Source organism: Meles meles, chromosome 16, assembly GCF_922984935.1.
Source record: "Meles meles chromosome 16, mMelMel3.1 paternal haplotype, whole genome shotgun sequence".
NCBI lineage: Eukaryota > Metazoa > Chordata > Mammalia > Carnivora > Mustelidae > Meles > Meles meles.
Genome location: NC_060081.1, coordinates 76,595,013 through 76,609,268, shown reverse-complemented (window position 1 = coordinate 76,609,268; position 14,256 = coordinate 76,595,013). Strand labels below are relative to the sequence as shown.

Here is a 14,256-nt window from a genome sequence, read left to right as displayed (position 1 = left end):
TTCGTCCCTGTCGCAAGTCGGACGCTTACCTGACCGAGATCCGCACCGCTCGGCACCCACCTACCCCCGAGGCTTTTCTTTGCGTCTCCTTTGTTTTTCCTGCTCCGTCGTCCACCTGGGGGTGCTTGGGTTTGGGGTGAGAATTTACTGCCGTTTTCCTGTTTGAGGTGTGAATGGGAGGGTTTGCGGACTTTTAGATGTCCAGGAACAAGGGTGGGTGCAGGGGCCCGGGGCAGGGCTGATTCTTGGGCGGAGGAGGGTGGGGTAGGGGGTTCTGCATGAGCTCCTTAAAGGACAAAGGTAACAGAACCAGCGAGAGAGCGCGAGCGGAGACTTTGACTTCAAACCACGGAATTGGGGGAAGTGTGCGCGCCGCCGCCGCCGCCGTTCCCGCAGCGCTGTCGATCTAGCCACTGGCAGCTTCCCGAGCGCCGGGGTCCCGGGCTTGGAGGCGAAGCGCAGGAGCAGGAGCGCAGCCGGCTGCGGCTGCCCACGCGGCTCACCATGGGCTCCGGGAGCCGGGCGCTGTCCGTGGTACCGGCCGTGCTGCTGGCTCTCACCCTGCCGGGGCTGCCCGTCTGGGCGCAGAACGACACGGAGCCCATTGTGCTGGAGGGCAAGTGTCTGGTGGTGTGCGACTCGAACCCGGCCACGGACTCCAAGGGCTCCTCTTCGTCCCCTCTGGGGATCTCGGTCCGGGCGGCCAACTCCAAGGTCGCCTTCTCAGCGGTGCGGAGCACCAACCATGAGCCCTCCGAGATGAGCAACAAGACGCGCATCATTTACTTCGATCAGGTCAGACCCTGAGGGATGCAGGGCACCCAGTGTGTGCATGGATGGTGGTGGTGGGGGTGGGGGGGGTCGATCTCCCTGCAGCCCAGACCCAGGCTGCCTGCTCAGGCTAAGTTAGCCTGACTGGGACGTGGGGGATCATTTTGGCACTCGCCTTCCCACAGATGCCTGGGTCTGAAACTTCTGTCTCTCCCACCACCGCCCCTGCCCGCATTCTTTCCCTCCTGGCCTCCAGAGAGAGATGAGGGGGAGAGGCTGGGAGCGCAGAACCCAGCTAAAAAGAGATCCGGATGAGTTTCACAGCAACAGGTCCATTGGAGCTGGCAGGAGTCTGGTCCCTGGACCTCGAAATCTCTTGGCGAGTGCTTGGCCCCCCGGGCTCAGATCCCTCTGCAGGTGCCGCCCAGGCGGTTCCCGTGCGGTCCCCTCAGGGTCTCCGGATAAATGATTTGTTTCCCCCAGGTGGAGAAGCTTCTCCCCAAAGAGAGCTTCGGGAGCCCACATTCTCTGCAGAGATCTAGCAGGTGGCCGCAGACAGTGGGCAGTGATGGCGTGGGTTGGGTCGCGCCCACCTTTCTGCTGCCAGGATCCCCACACACGTTGCAGGCGCCACTGCAGCGGAAAGCCTTTCTGTGATACTTGGAGAAAAGTTGTGGAGGGAAAGGAAGGGCAGCTGCGGGGAGCTCTCTTTGGGAAGCGCAGGGGGAGCCTTGGTGCTCCCAGCCCCAGCTCTGGTCCTTTCAGAGAATTGCAAATTACTGGGGAAAGACAGACTTTGGGGTTGAGGGTAGGGGGTGGGAAGAAACTGATGAAGTCTATGGCTTCTTTTGAGCCACCTGGAGCTCTGGGGTTCGGCTCGTGAGAAACCCCAGGGCTATCAGCTTAGCTTTAGCAGGGAGTCTTAAAACTGGAAACTGACTCCGGGGTTGTAAATTCAACCTGAACAGCACCTAGAGTGTTTTAAATTCCAAAGTCACTTGTGTAGTTCACAGTTGTATGCAAAGCCACATGTGTAGGAACACAGGTTAAGTGGTTCTGCAGTGTGTGCCAAGGAAGGGAAGAGATGACATTTCCATTCCTCACTTAATTGTTCCGAAGTAATGCACTCTCCAGCTGGCCAGGCAGAGAATGCTTCTCTGGGGCTTACTATCAGCTGTAATTTTTAAGGAATGAAGCAGCCCCTTTGGGGTTTTGGTGCAGTGCTTTCCATCCTGATGGAAATAAAGTCGAGCACCACCCCGGGTTTCTATTTCAGTGCATTAATTAAATGTTGGACCATTGTGGACATGGTACTGTACAATGCCTTCTTTTCCATGACCTTTCTGTCAATTAGAAGAGCAGAGGATTTGTTCTTCTGTTTGGGAAGACGTGCATCTCAGAGACCACAAGACACATTTAGTTAGAAGTCTCTCTGTGCCTGGTTGCTCTAATTACAATATAGAGGAAACATCCAGCTTTGTGTGTATTCAACACTAATCAGACGTTTCCATTATTGCCAATGAATTATGCTACTCGTATCCGAGTCAGAAAGTCCCCGCTAAGTACCTCAAATTATTTTAAACGTGCTTGAAAAAATCTTTGTAACACCTCTGCTGGGGATTATTGCAAAGCTGGTGATTGGTTGTTGAAAGATCATTAATCATCAGGTCAGAGAAAGAATCTGAGGATTGTTTGGAAGAAGGTGAAATCTCAGAATGAAATCATAGACATACATGTAATTAAGTCGAGGGTTGAACCTGGTACATCACCTTGACCTGCTATGATATTCTGGTGCATTGCTCAGAGGTGAGTTTTTAGGGTATATTGCTCAGAGTATGTTTTTAGAGAATTATGCAAAAGGCCTAAAATGTAGAGTTTACAAGAGATGGTGTCAGATTGCCATTGATACAGTGGAAATGTATCCTTACAGGGACATCTGATTTTTTTGAATGCCAGTCATAGATTTATTTCTTGGAGAGAAATGGAATAAACCCCAGTTACTTTGCAAACTTCCCACCCCCAAACATTCTCAGTCTCCTCATAGAAGGGACTGGCTTAGGTCACATTTGCAAATTTGGTTTAAGAGGTCACATATTGAAATTCAGAGTTAATTTCATAAGCAGTAGAAACAGGCTGCACATCTTGGAATACAAAATGCATTGCTGCTTTCTTAGGAAATAGTGCCTTATTTTACTTTTCATTTTTGACCCTTGAGTTTAAATAAAGAGCAGGTGATTGATAAGAGAATAATGGATAACACTGGCAGGAACACAAGAAAGACACCAGTTTCACAGTCTGTCCTTATTTATGCTCTACTTTTTGGCAGCCCGCAAAGGCTGAGTCATTGCCAAAATATTATAATTAAGGCCTAGATGGCACAGGACTGAAAAAATGGCCATGGATCTTAGGAGAGGTTTGGCGGAGGCTCAGGGGAGGGCCGGGCATTCACATCGGTCTGTGCACCGTTCAGTGTCTTGGATTATGTCACAGGGCAGAGGGGGTGCCTAGGCCTCTGTGTGCTGTGTCCAGGAGTGATTGCAGAGAGCCCACGGATGCCGATTGGCTGTCTTGGAAACGTCATCTCTGGACATTGCAAAGGCTTATAGAGGATGGAAATATAAATACAGGGCAGATGCCTTTTATCTGACTCTCAAGGTAAAGCTAATATTTATAAGCCCTCTGTATTACCTAGATGTTTCAGAGCCATCAGGCCTTGCTGGAAATTGAGGCATGAATACAAAGCAGTTATTTTATTTTATTTTTTTTCCCTATACCACTTAAAAGACAGAAAAACCTTCCATTACACAAATCTATTTTCTAAGTCACTAAAGAGGAAAAGAGTAGAACTCCATGTTTTATTCTCTATGGTTTCTTAAGCTTCTTATGAAAGAAATAAAGAAAGCTAGAAGGAGAGATAGAGATAGAAAGAGAAAGAGACAGAAAAAGAGAGAGAGAGAGAGAGAGAGAGAGAGAAAGAGTGGTGGGGGAGAAGCAAGCAAGGAAGGAAACTTACTTCCAGAAGAGACTATTGTAATAATTTACTGTTCCTTATTATTTTTATTTGTAGATCCTAGTAAACGTGGGCAATTTTTTCACCCTGGAGTCTGTCTTTGTAGCACCAAGAAAAGGAATTTACAGTTTCAGCTTTCATGTAATTAAAGTCTACCAGAGCCAAACAATCCAGGTACGTGTTGTGACCCTGCTCCTTCTCTACCCCCGAAAGCAGTGTTAAATCGGCAGCGGGTTATTTATTTAAGTGTTTAGCCAGAGATGTGTTTTCATTATAAAAATAAACAACCATCTTTATAGTTTATTTTTAAAGCACTTAATTTCCAATTTTCTTCTTTATTATTCCGTTAAAGCTATGACAAGAAACATATAGAAAAATAAATGGTTGAATGTATTACCTTCATAACAACCAACCATTTAAAAAACGTGTCTTAGTAAAAACTCTGTAGCACCAATCTCTTTATAAGATCTTGATTTCATTTAATGCCTGTGCAAAAATTATTTAAACTTGTAAGGAAGAAACTTCTAAGACTAGCAGAACTTTACAAGTACCTATTAAATAAAACAAATTTGCTATCATTATTAAAAATTACGAGCTACCCTAACCATTAGAGCGAATTTATGAAGGAATAACTACTTAATATACTGTTGACAAAAGGGTGTTCCCCTGCATATGCTTTAAATAATTTATTCTCAGTTACTCAGATCCTAGTGAATTCTAAAAATTTCGGTTCCACAGTTAGCAACATATTTTGTGTTGTCCTTTCTCAGGGAGTAGGCTTGACCTTACACTCAAAGACTAGTTCCTGTACTATTCAAATATGCGGGGTGCCTGGGTGGCTCAGTGGGTTAAAGCCTCTGCCTTCAGCTCAGGTCATGATCCCAGGGTCCTGGGATCGAGCCCCGCATCGGGCTCTCTGCTCAGCGGGGAGCCTGCTTCCTCCTCTCTCTCTATCTGCCTCTCTGCCTGCTTGTGATCTCTGTCAAATAAATAAATAAAATCTTTAAAAAAAAAGATTTAAAAAATATGCTAGAATGGAATTCTAGCATTCTTTTTTATCTTATGCTCAGTGTGTGTGTTGTAGACTGTGGCCACAGCGAAGGGGGATTACCCTTCTACCACTTTCACAGATCCCAGCGAATGGGTAAATTGATCATCCTCAGATTTAATTTAGGCAGTACTTTTTTTTGACATAAAAAGAATAAATATCTAGTAAGCAAATTTACTAGCATGGAAAAGCTTTTCCCAAGTTCCGTTATTTAGAGATTTATGTCATATTTAACACAGCAAAATCCAAATTGTAGTGGGGAGAAAATTTTGAGTTTATGATTTGTTAATAATTTTGAATTTATTAATTGTGGCTTCTTTGCTAATTATCCATCTTTAAAATCTTGACTAGCAGTGGTGATTATTATTTAATACACGCTTAATGTACATTTACTATTTTTAATGCACATTATCAAGGAGTAAAGAAAAAGAAAGCACAACACCCCCCACAACACCCAGAAGCACATTCCATAGTTTCAAATGGTCTTCACCACTATGACTGTGGCCGCCAACCAGTAACCTGAAAACGATGTTGGTAGAATCATGCTGTGTCTGGGTTTATCAGAGCAAAGGGCCCTGGGCTTCTTTTTACTAATATACAGGGAAGCCTCAGACTTGCTTTTTTTTTTTTTAAGATTTCATTTATTTATTTGACTGACAGAGATCACAAGTAGGCAGAGAGGCAGAGAGAGAGAGAGAGAGAGAGAGAGAGAGAAGGAAGCAGGCTCCCTGCTGAGCAGAGAGCCTGATGTGGGGCTTGATCCCAGGACCCTAGGATCGTGACCTGAGCTGAAAGCAGAGGCTTTAAGCCACTGAGCCACCCAGGCGACCCTCAGACTTGCTTTATTACCAAAAGATTGCTACTGAATGTGAGAAGTAAATAAAACAGTGAGCTCAATGTATGCGTTGAAGAGAGGCCAGTTTTCCCAAGGCGAGGTTGCTCTTCATGGATAGTATTATTTAGTAGGCATTTCAGAAAATCTCTATGGGGGAAATTAAAAAAAAAATCAGCTCAGTGGACCTAGTAAGTGCAGCTGCTGCTATTGGCAGTAGACCTACTAAGTGCAGCCACTGCCATTGGATGAATTTGCTGAACATCAAATATTTTACCAGGTCTGTCATCTCAGACATTATTCTTTAGCCCTGGTAGATATTTTCAGTGATTTTTTTTTTTTTTCTCATAGGTTAACCTGATGTTAAATGGAAAGCCAGTAATATCTGCCTTCGCCGGAGATAAAGATGTTACTCGCGAAGCTGCCACTAACGGCGTGCTACTCTACCTGGATAAGGAGGATAAAGTTTACCTAAAACTGGAGAAAGGTAACTTGGTCGGAGGCTGGCAGTATTCCACGTTCTCTGGCTTTCTGGTGTTTCCCTTATAGGATTTGATTTCTCCGTGACGCTCCGACCCTTGAGTTGTTGGAAGATCATTCTCTCATCATCCAGTTGATGTCTTTGATCAGTTTCTCATGGGTGAATATGGATTCTCTTTAAGGATTCTAGGCCTGTCCGAACCAATACACAGTCTCACCGATTATTTTGTGTGTGTGCGTGTCTCGGTATACTTGGATGGGGACTCCCAGCAGACATCGTATGTACCAGTGCTCAAGTGTAACAGTTAAAAACTGTCTGCAAGGTTTATTCTGAATTTAATTTCCCGGGATCACTGAATCCGTTGCAGATGTGGAATTTTATTTATTTGTTTTTAGAAGATTGGCAACCGGGTCTAAGAATTAGAAAACTCAAGTTCTGACTTTGATCAACGGTTAGTGCGATCCTGCCAAAGAACTCTGTGCTGTGTTGGTATATCAATTATACTCGTTTTTATTCCTTTGGAGTTTGTTCTGTTCTCTTACAGTAAGTGGGGAGTTTTGTTTTTTTTTTTCAGTGACTGGCTTTGTGTCTTCTCTACGAATAGGGTAATGGATGGCTCGCTCGTAGAGTTACCCTCTGAGATCACCAACATGACTTCCCTTTACAAAAAAGAACGCTTCATAGTTGTATTTTAATTATATATGTGAAAGAGTCATATTTTCCAAATTATATTTTCTAATAGGAAGAATAGATCATAAGTCTGACAAGGAAAAAGTTGCTTACCCGAGTTCTAAGTGCTCAGCCCCCAAGCCCCCCCACCAAAAGGCCCTCCTCTTTGGGAAATCTTATACTTTCTTGCTCAGCTTGAATTAACATGATGGATAATAACCACATTATTAAAAACCTAAGGGATTTTTTTCCCTTGGATGTGACCACTTTATTAAATGGAGATGGGATGCCCTTGTTTTTAATTATACCTATTTTTCAAGCCTTCTGTTGTGTTTGAAAGTATCATCTGGTTTTGCCTTAATTCCTTCAATTGTATATATTTATCTGTTTAGGTAATACTAAATCCAAATATCCCATATCTAAACTTAGTGCAATATCTTATTTTGTCTTTTGTACAGGTCATATGAATTCATAAAATTATTTATGTCTCTGTCATAGAATAAAAGTTCATATATGTTAGCTGAATTGTTTTGTCCTTTCGGTTCGGGGAAATATGTATTCTCTGTGGTTTATTTCCATACCTTCTTTCCTTCCCCTTTCTCGTTTCTATTTCCTGGAGTTTACCAAAAGCTTTCTGAATTGGGGGCGGTGGAGGGGGGTGGGGGGCTGGCGGCTGGGAACCTTCTCTGAATTGGCCTAGGAAGCCTTCCCTGTGTTTAATTTGTTCATATCCAGGAATCGTCACCCTGCCAAAAGAGAATCAATGGACTTCGTAGACTTTTCTTTCAGAAGGGACTTCCTCTGAGGTAGTTAAGTTAAGAGAATTGGTTAAAATCTCCGAAAGGTGCTCAGTGCATGGCCATAGGTATAAAGACCACTGTTTTCAGTATGAATTCTCCGAGGGGGGGGCAGTTCCACCCCCTTCACAATGCTAGAAAACAAATAGAAGGTCACAGGTTTCGTTCGAGGAGGAACTGTTTCTGTTGATGTCTCATCTGGAGCTTTGGCTCAGTTTCCTGGTCTGTTGTCAACTAAAGCAATTTGGGAGAGCCCCTCCCGTAGACGGTGGCAGCAAGGAAGGTGTTAGAGGACCCCGTAGGAGGGGACCTGTAGGCAGGGCTAGCATAATTGTGATTAATCACCAAGTCAAAATATTCCTTCATCACAGAACACTCTCCTTCCGCCCAAGAAGAATTATCTGGAGATGTTGGCATTGGATCTTCAGTGTTTTGCTTGGCAAGTTATTCATTCTCCAGCTGGCTTTCAGTCAGAAACTTTCCTCCTTGGTGATTGTGTAATGTGAGAAAACAATATTGCATAGGGGACTTTCATCTAAATAAGAATGGCATCCTCTGCAAATAGACGTGCTCTAACATAACCTTCCCCCGGCTCTCTGTCTGTATTCAGGGTTTGCATGTCTACCTTGCAGCAGACTGGATTATACTTGGATAAAGGCACTGCTAGTCATTTTTTGGGCAAAATGACTAAGGGGTATTGGAATTATTAAGAGACACCTATAATGGAACAGAGAAGATGTGGGGCTTAACACTGTAGACCAATGTAGAAGTGCCTTATATAAACATGCTTTGGCCATCCTTTGGGGCTTGCCCTTATTTTTCTTGATTTTTTTCTGAACATAAAAGAACGTTGGCAAAGGGCTGGACTATAATTCCTAAGCTTCTGTGTATATATTTTGGAATGCAAAATCCATTCAAAACCTCCCTGAAAAATTCGATATGAAAAGGCACTGAAGCTGTAGCTATCAGATGTGGGAGGGGCCTTGCAGCAGGGAGGAACCCCAGTGGAGAGAAAAGACATCTCATCATTGAGGTGCGGCGAATGGGTTCTTCTTCCGGACTGGGTCTAGGAAGTAAGAGCGACGCAGACCCAATGGCTGGAAAGGTAAGTTTGAAGGGAGGGAACAAAAGGGACAGAATGATGTAGTCCGGGGAGTCTGGATTTGGGACAGACATAGGATGGAATGCTGCAACCTTCCCTTACCGGCTCTGTGACCCCGGGCAGGTTCCCTCACCTCTCTGAGCTTTAGCTATTTCCTTTGTAAACAAGAAGTTGTGAGAATTTAACAAGACACGTCAAGTGCCTCGGACTCTGTAAGGGAGGTTAGTGAAGGGTTGGCTGTTCTTACTAACATCGAAGCCCTAGTGCAGTAAAGAAGCGAGAAGGGCAGAAGCAGGATGTTAAGACTGGCACGACGAAGGGTCAAGAATTGATTGGGAGGGGACCGGGTGAACAGGCAGAGGCAGGGGTATCAGAAGTCCTTCAGGAAATGGGGCCAGGTGCTCCCTGTGTATTCTGTGACTTGAAAATAGTTTCCAGAAATTGCTCGGTCCACAAAAATGCTAACCGAACAGAGTATTTGCATCGGCCCTGTCCACATTCATCACTGCCAGCGCCGTCTCTTCTGAGATGCTCACCACCTCCTTCAACTGTTCCTTGATCTATTGATCAACAAATGCAAGCAATTGTCTGTGGCAAGCAGAATCCCAAGAAAAACACAACTGAAGGAAAGAAAGAGCTTGTGCATAGGATCTCACTGATTGCACCTGCTTTTGGGGTGACCCCAGATTCTGTTAGAATGTGATTATCTAATTAAAATTTTGTTTTAATTCTTCTTTTTTGAATTAAGTCTGTTTTCCCCTTTCTTTTTGGTTTCTGGAGACCTGTAACCGCGTGTCTTCTTTTGGCCTCTACCTTTCAGCAAACTATTGCTTTAAATCTCAACATAAGTCTCTTCAGCCGGCGTGGATGAAATTATCCTTCTAATGTGCCACGCACTTTGTTAAGGTGCTGAGTTCACACAAGTGGTGACCTCTGCTCTTTTCAGACCTCCCCAAACATCAGACACAGGGTCTCTGCGGGGAGCAGCAGAGGTTTCAACGTGTGGTTCCATCTCGCCTCCTGACTGATCGTACTAGGCTCCATCAGTCCCCCTTTATTGTTGAATCTGCCTGTCCCCAGGACAATGGTAACCCACTGGTCATAGCACGGTCCCCAGGTTGGTTGACCTAATGCCCACAGAGAAGTGATGAGCAGAGGAACGCGACAGCTTATGAGAGCCGATCCCATTCAGAGCGTGCAGCTACAGTAGAATTCTTGTGCTAAGTGGTTCCCTTGGCAGGGAGACGGTGGAATTTAAGAGGTTGGTTTTTATAGGTTACGCTCTCCCCTCTACTGCAGCCCTACCTTTAGTATGGGTTTCAATGGCTTTACAATAAAAAAGATGCATTTTTTTTTTGCCCCCATGCCCCGGCCCAAGCTGACCTTTCTCTGGGAAACAGCTCCTTTGTGAATTTGATCCTGAAGTTGTCTTATGTCTGCTTCTCAAATGGATGTGCTTAATAACCGTCTGGGAATTGAGATAAAAACATGTAGGTTCCAGGGGCGCCTGGGTGGCTCAGTGGGTTAAAGCCTCTGCCTTCAGCTCAGGTCATGATCCAAGGGTCCTGGGATCGAGCCCCGCATCGGGCTCTCTGCTTAGCTGGGAGCCTGCTTCCTTCTCTCTGCCTGCCTCTCTGCCTACTTGTAATCTCTGGCTGTCAAATAAATAAATAAAATCTTTAAAAAGAAAAAACCAAAACCAAAACAAAACATGTAGGTTCCGATGTAGTAGGTCCGGGGGGGGGCCCTGAAACTGCCCTTTGACAAAGCTCCAGGTGATGCTGCTCGTCCTGGCCGGGTGCCACGTGCTGAACAGCGTTAAAGGCTCATTAGTCACCATGTGGTCTGTGCGTCCGCGTCACCTGGGGTTTGTTAGAAACCCCAGGCGGGGTCTAGACTCACCCAGACCTACTGAGTCAGAATCCGCCTTTTTCAAAGGGTCTTCTTGCCCCACCGCATAGTTTTAGGCCCGGGAGTGTTCGTGAAGTCTTGTCTTTAAGCAAAACCTGAGCCCACCAGCTTCAGTCTCTCGTGAGCTGGGCTTCGGGCAGCTGTGGTTTTGCCAAGTCCCCAGGTGATTCTCTGAACCTCAGTCCATCCAGGTGCAGGCATTTCTTCGTGGTGCCCAGAACTACAAATGCTCCTGTGAGCCTCGCTGTTTGTAACGCAGCCGTGGAAGGCCGTGCCATGCGCCCACGGCTCTTGTGCGGGTCAATACCGGGCTCTTCCCTTGTGATGGGAAGGGGCTCCAGGCACAGCTGCCGGCCTGTGCAGAGGAAGGACTCGAGGAAGACTTCCCTACAGCAAAGATGTGGGAGATTCTTGCGTGGAACGAAGGTAAGTCACCCACAGACAGTGGCTTTCTGGTGAAGAGAGAAAACCCTTAGTGACTTTCCTCATAACGTCAGCATTTGTTCTGAAATAAAGATGTAGTTACCTCGTGTTTTTTTCTTTGTAATTGAAGGGATCCTTCTCCAGGAATGGCCGTGCCTTTAAGCACACGTGGTGTTTGGCTTCAGAAGACACTGCTCCATCGAGTAAAGGGTGTGTGTGTGTGTGTGTGAGAGAGAGAGAGAGAGAGCGCAATTGTGCGCTCAGAAGGATGAACAACATGTTTCCAACAGGTCATTCACTACATTTAAAACTCATCCAAGGGCAGAAGTCTTTCCCAACAGTTCTTAGGACCCATTGGTGATATTTACAATGAGAAACACATTGTACTGAGCTCAGGAAGTCTTAGTCTGTATTTCCCCCTGGATTACCTTGAGAGCATAAGTTGTGACCCTCTGACTTTCCAGACCCTGGAGGGCTTCGGTTTGGCTGTTCTCGGGGAAGCCGAGGGGCTCACGGAGATCTGCTCCATGCCCGCGGCTTAGGCGTGGAGAGAGGCTACTGTTTGTTATTATTTATTTATTGATGTTGTCGGTCATGCTTCAGCTTCATTGCCGAGACCCATCAATAAGAGGGAGAAAATGTAGGGACGTTAATGCAGATCAGCTGGCTGTTCTCACATTATCTCTTTTTTCCCCTTGGGATAGGACGACAGGGCTTGAAAGGACCTTTCTGCCCAGTGGTTTTCTTTCAGAGGGTTCCAGAGAGAAGGGGCGTGGAGAAGCAGGGGCAGGCCCCGGCCCGTTTCAGGGTGGGATATGGCGCTCTGTGCATTCCGTGTGGCCAAAGATCGTTAGGCTGGAAACCAGTTCTGGTGGGTGTGGAGACGGCTGTGCGACGACAGGGACATGACCGTAGCTGCGGTTACATGGGAATGAGGGCTGCTACATTAGGGAACCGGTCAGAGGCGCCACACTGCAGGCGTAGGTCAGAAAATACCTCTAGGCCCCGAGTGACACAGCAAAACCTTTCTTCTGCAGTCTGTGGCCCCCTGTTGTGATGGGGCACTTATCCCGTTTGACCCAAGACGAAGGCCCGTCTGCATGCGGATGGAGTTTGGGGGCTTTGATCCTTTCCTGTGTTGACAGGACATGGATCCGGCTCCCTTTACAAGCCGTGTGGGGCCGTGTTTCTTCTGAGTTCCTTAGCTATTTAGCAATGAACAGTCATGAGTGTTTCTTCTAAAATAGCTTCACTTTTACTTGGACTGTTAGCATTTTTAACATCAGTGGGAAAAGCGTCATGCCCCAGCCCCCATCTAAAAAAAAAATGGAGCAGCCGCTGACATGAGAAGCATTCCAGCAAAGAGGGAATGCACAAGGATAAAAACAGATTCGGCGAAAAACTAGGAGAAAAGAATGATAAAATCTCATTGATATCGGACATGAATGGCAAGTGAATGAAAAGGAGTCAAATTGATTCTGGTTTCTGTTCAAGTTTTGTTTTTTTTCTTTTTCTTTCTCTCTGAGTGCTAAGGTCAGTTCTCGGCAGGTAAAAGGTGCTGTCTCGGGGCGCCTGGGTGGCTCAGTGGGTTAAAGCCTCTGCCTTCGGCCCAGAGTCCTGGGATGGAGCCCCACATCGGGATCTCTGCTCAGCAGGGAGCCTGCTTCCCTGCCTGTCTGCCTGTCTCTCTGCCTATCTGTGATCTCTGCCTGTCAAATAAATAAATAAAATCTTTAAAAAAAAAAAAAGGTGCTGTCTCTCCAGCGAAGATCTCAGCTTCTCTTCATTAGGGTGACATTGTGAACCGTGGGCTCAGAAAGTGTACTGGATTCTGCCCTTCCATTTCTTGGCTAGCCTGATTGGAAGCAGAAATGCTGTGGAAGGAGGCTGGTAACTTCTCTCCAGGGAGAGGAACGCCCCACATTTCAGTAATTCAAGGAAGCTGTGTCTGAGCTTGGAAGGAAGCCACGTCCAGCGCTCTGCCGGAGGAGAGCTGCTCAGCGTGCGGGAGACTTGAAGATTTAAGAGCAGCACCAGAAACGCCTGGGGCTGGTCTCTGGGGAGATAGGACTTTGCCCCTTTTCCCTCTCATGAAAGATAAGACAATATTTTATAAGTGTCTGTAAAGGGAACGATGGAGCCCAAAAGCCATTTAAAAAAGGTCCTATTTTGCAAGATTTTCTTTACCTTGACTGACTTGGTAGTTAGAAATTTAAGAAAAAAAAAATATCAAGTCCTCCTTTTTTGTCAGAGATTGGTGCAAAGTCCTGAGTTGAGTTTGGCAAGAATCACACAGCTATCCATGACTCTCTGAGAGTTAGAGACCCAGTCTGTTAGGAAAGTAATAAGGCAAGAATCTTCTCTTGGAGTTTGGATGCTTTTTTTTTTTTCCCTTTCTTTTTTTTACTGACTAATCCATTACATGCTTATTGTACACCTACTATGGGCCCACATTCTCTAAACTCGGAATCTGCTCTTTCATCTTTCTTACAAGTTCCAAACGTCTGCAAATGCTTCTTCACTTTATGGGTGGAAATTCTGCAGTCTAGAAAACAGAGCGGGATGTTGGTTTCCATTAACACTAACGTAACAATAAGGGTTTTGAAACAGCAACCTGGTCTGGAGGACCTTATCACTGCTTTTACCCTAATTGTCTTTCAGAGTCCAGCCTTGCTTAAAACAAAGAGTAGATACAGGGGTGCCATGTACAGTTGTGGGTGTTGTACACTGCACTATCTCAGGGGTGTGCCACTTCTAGCATAGACATCATAGAACTGTTTTTATATTACTACAGTTTTCTAGCAGAAGGTAGTAAACTGTCATATTCTAACAAAAAGAATATTAAAACAATCCTCTGACAGATGAGAGTAACTTTAGTGAGAAGGTCCTTTTCTGAATTTGCATGAAAGTGCCTCAGAGGTTAGTGGTGGCCTGGAGAGAAGGAAGTGGCTTGCTTTCCTAAACGGTGCCCATCATCCCTTATTTCTAAAGAATGTCAGGTCATGAGACGTCAGGACAGCAGGCCTACATGCCACTGCCTCTGTATTAGATGACCCGGTTCCCATCCAGACTTACCTAAACCAGTCTGGAGCTCAGGTCTCCTGTCCGATGGAGTCCATGGGAAGTCCCTACTGACACCTAGAGCCGAAAGGTGAAGGGGACTCTCTCTAGGAGAGCCAGACTGCTGCTGCTTATGAGCCAATAAACACAGC

The 14,256-nt window shown here is 45.7% G+C and overlaps 1 protein-coding gene across 1 annotated transcript; it reads left to right on the top strand.

Annotated features, from left to right (window-relative positions):
* Positions 1-374: 374 nt before the first annotated feature.
* On the top strand, positions 375-7,230 carry CBLN4 (cerebellin 4 precursor). The gene is made up of 3 exons (XM_045981395.1): positions 375-795; positions 3,839-3,955; positions 6,013-7,230. The coding sequence occupies exons 1-3, from the start codon at positions 505-507 to the stop codon at positions 6,208-6,210; spliced, it is 606 nt and encodes a 201-aa protein (XP_045837351.1). The 5' UTR covers positions 375-504; the 3' UTR covers positions 6,211-7,230.
* The last annotated feature ends 7,026 nt before the right edge of the window (positions 7,231-14,256 follow it).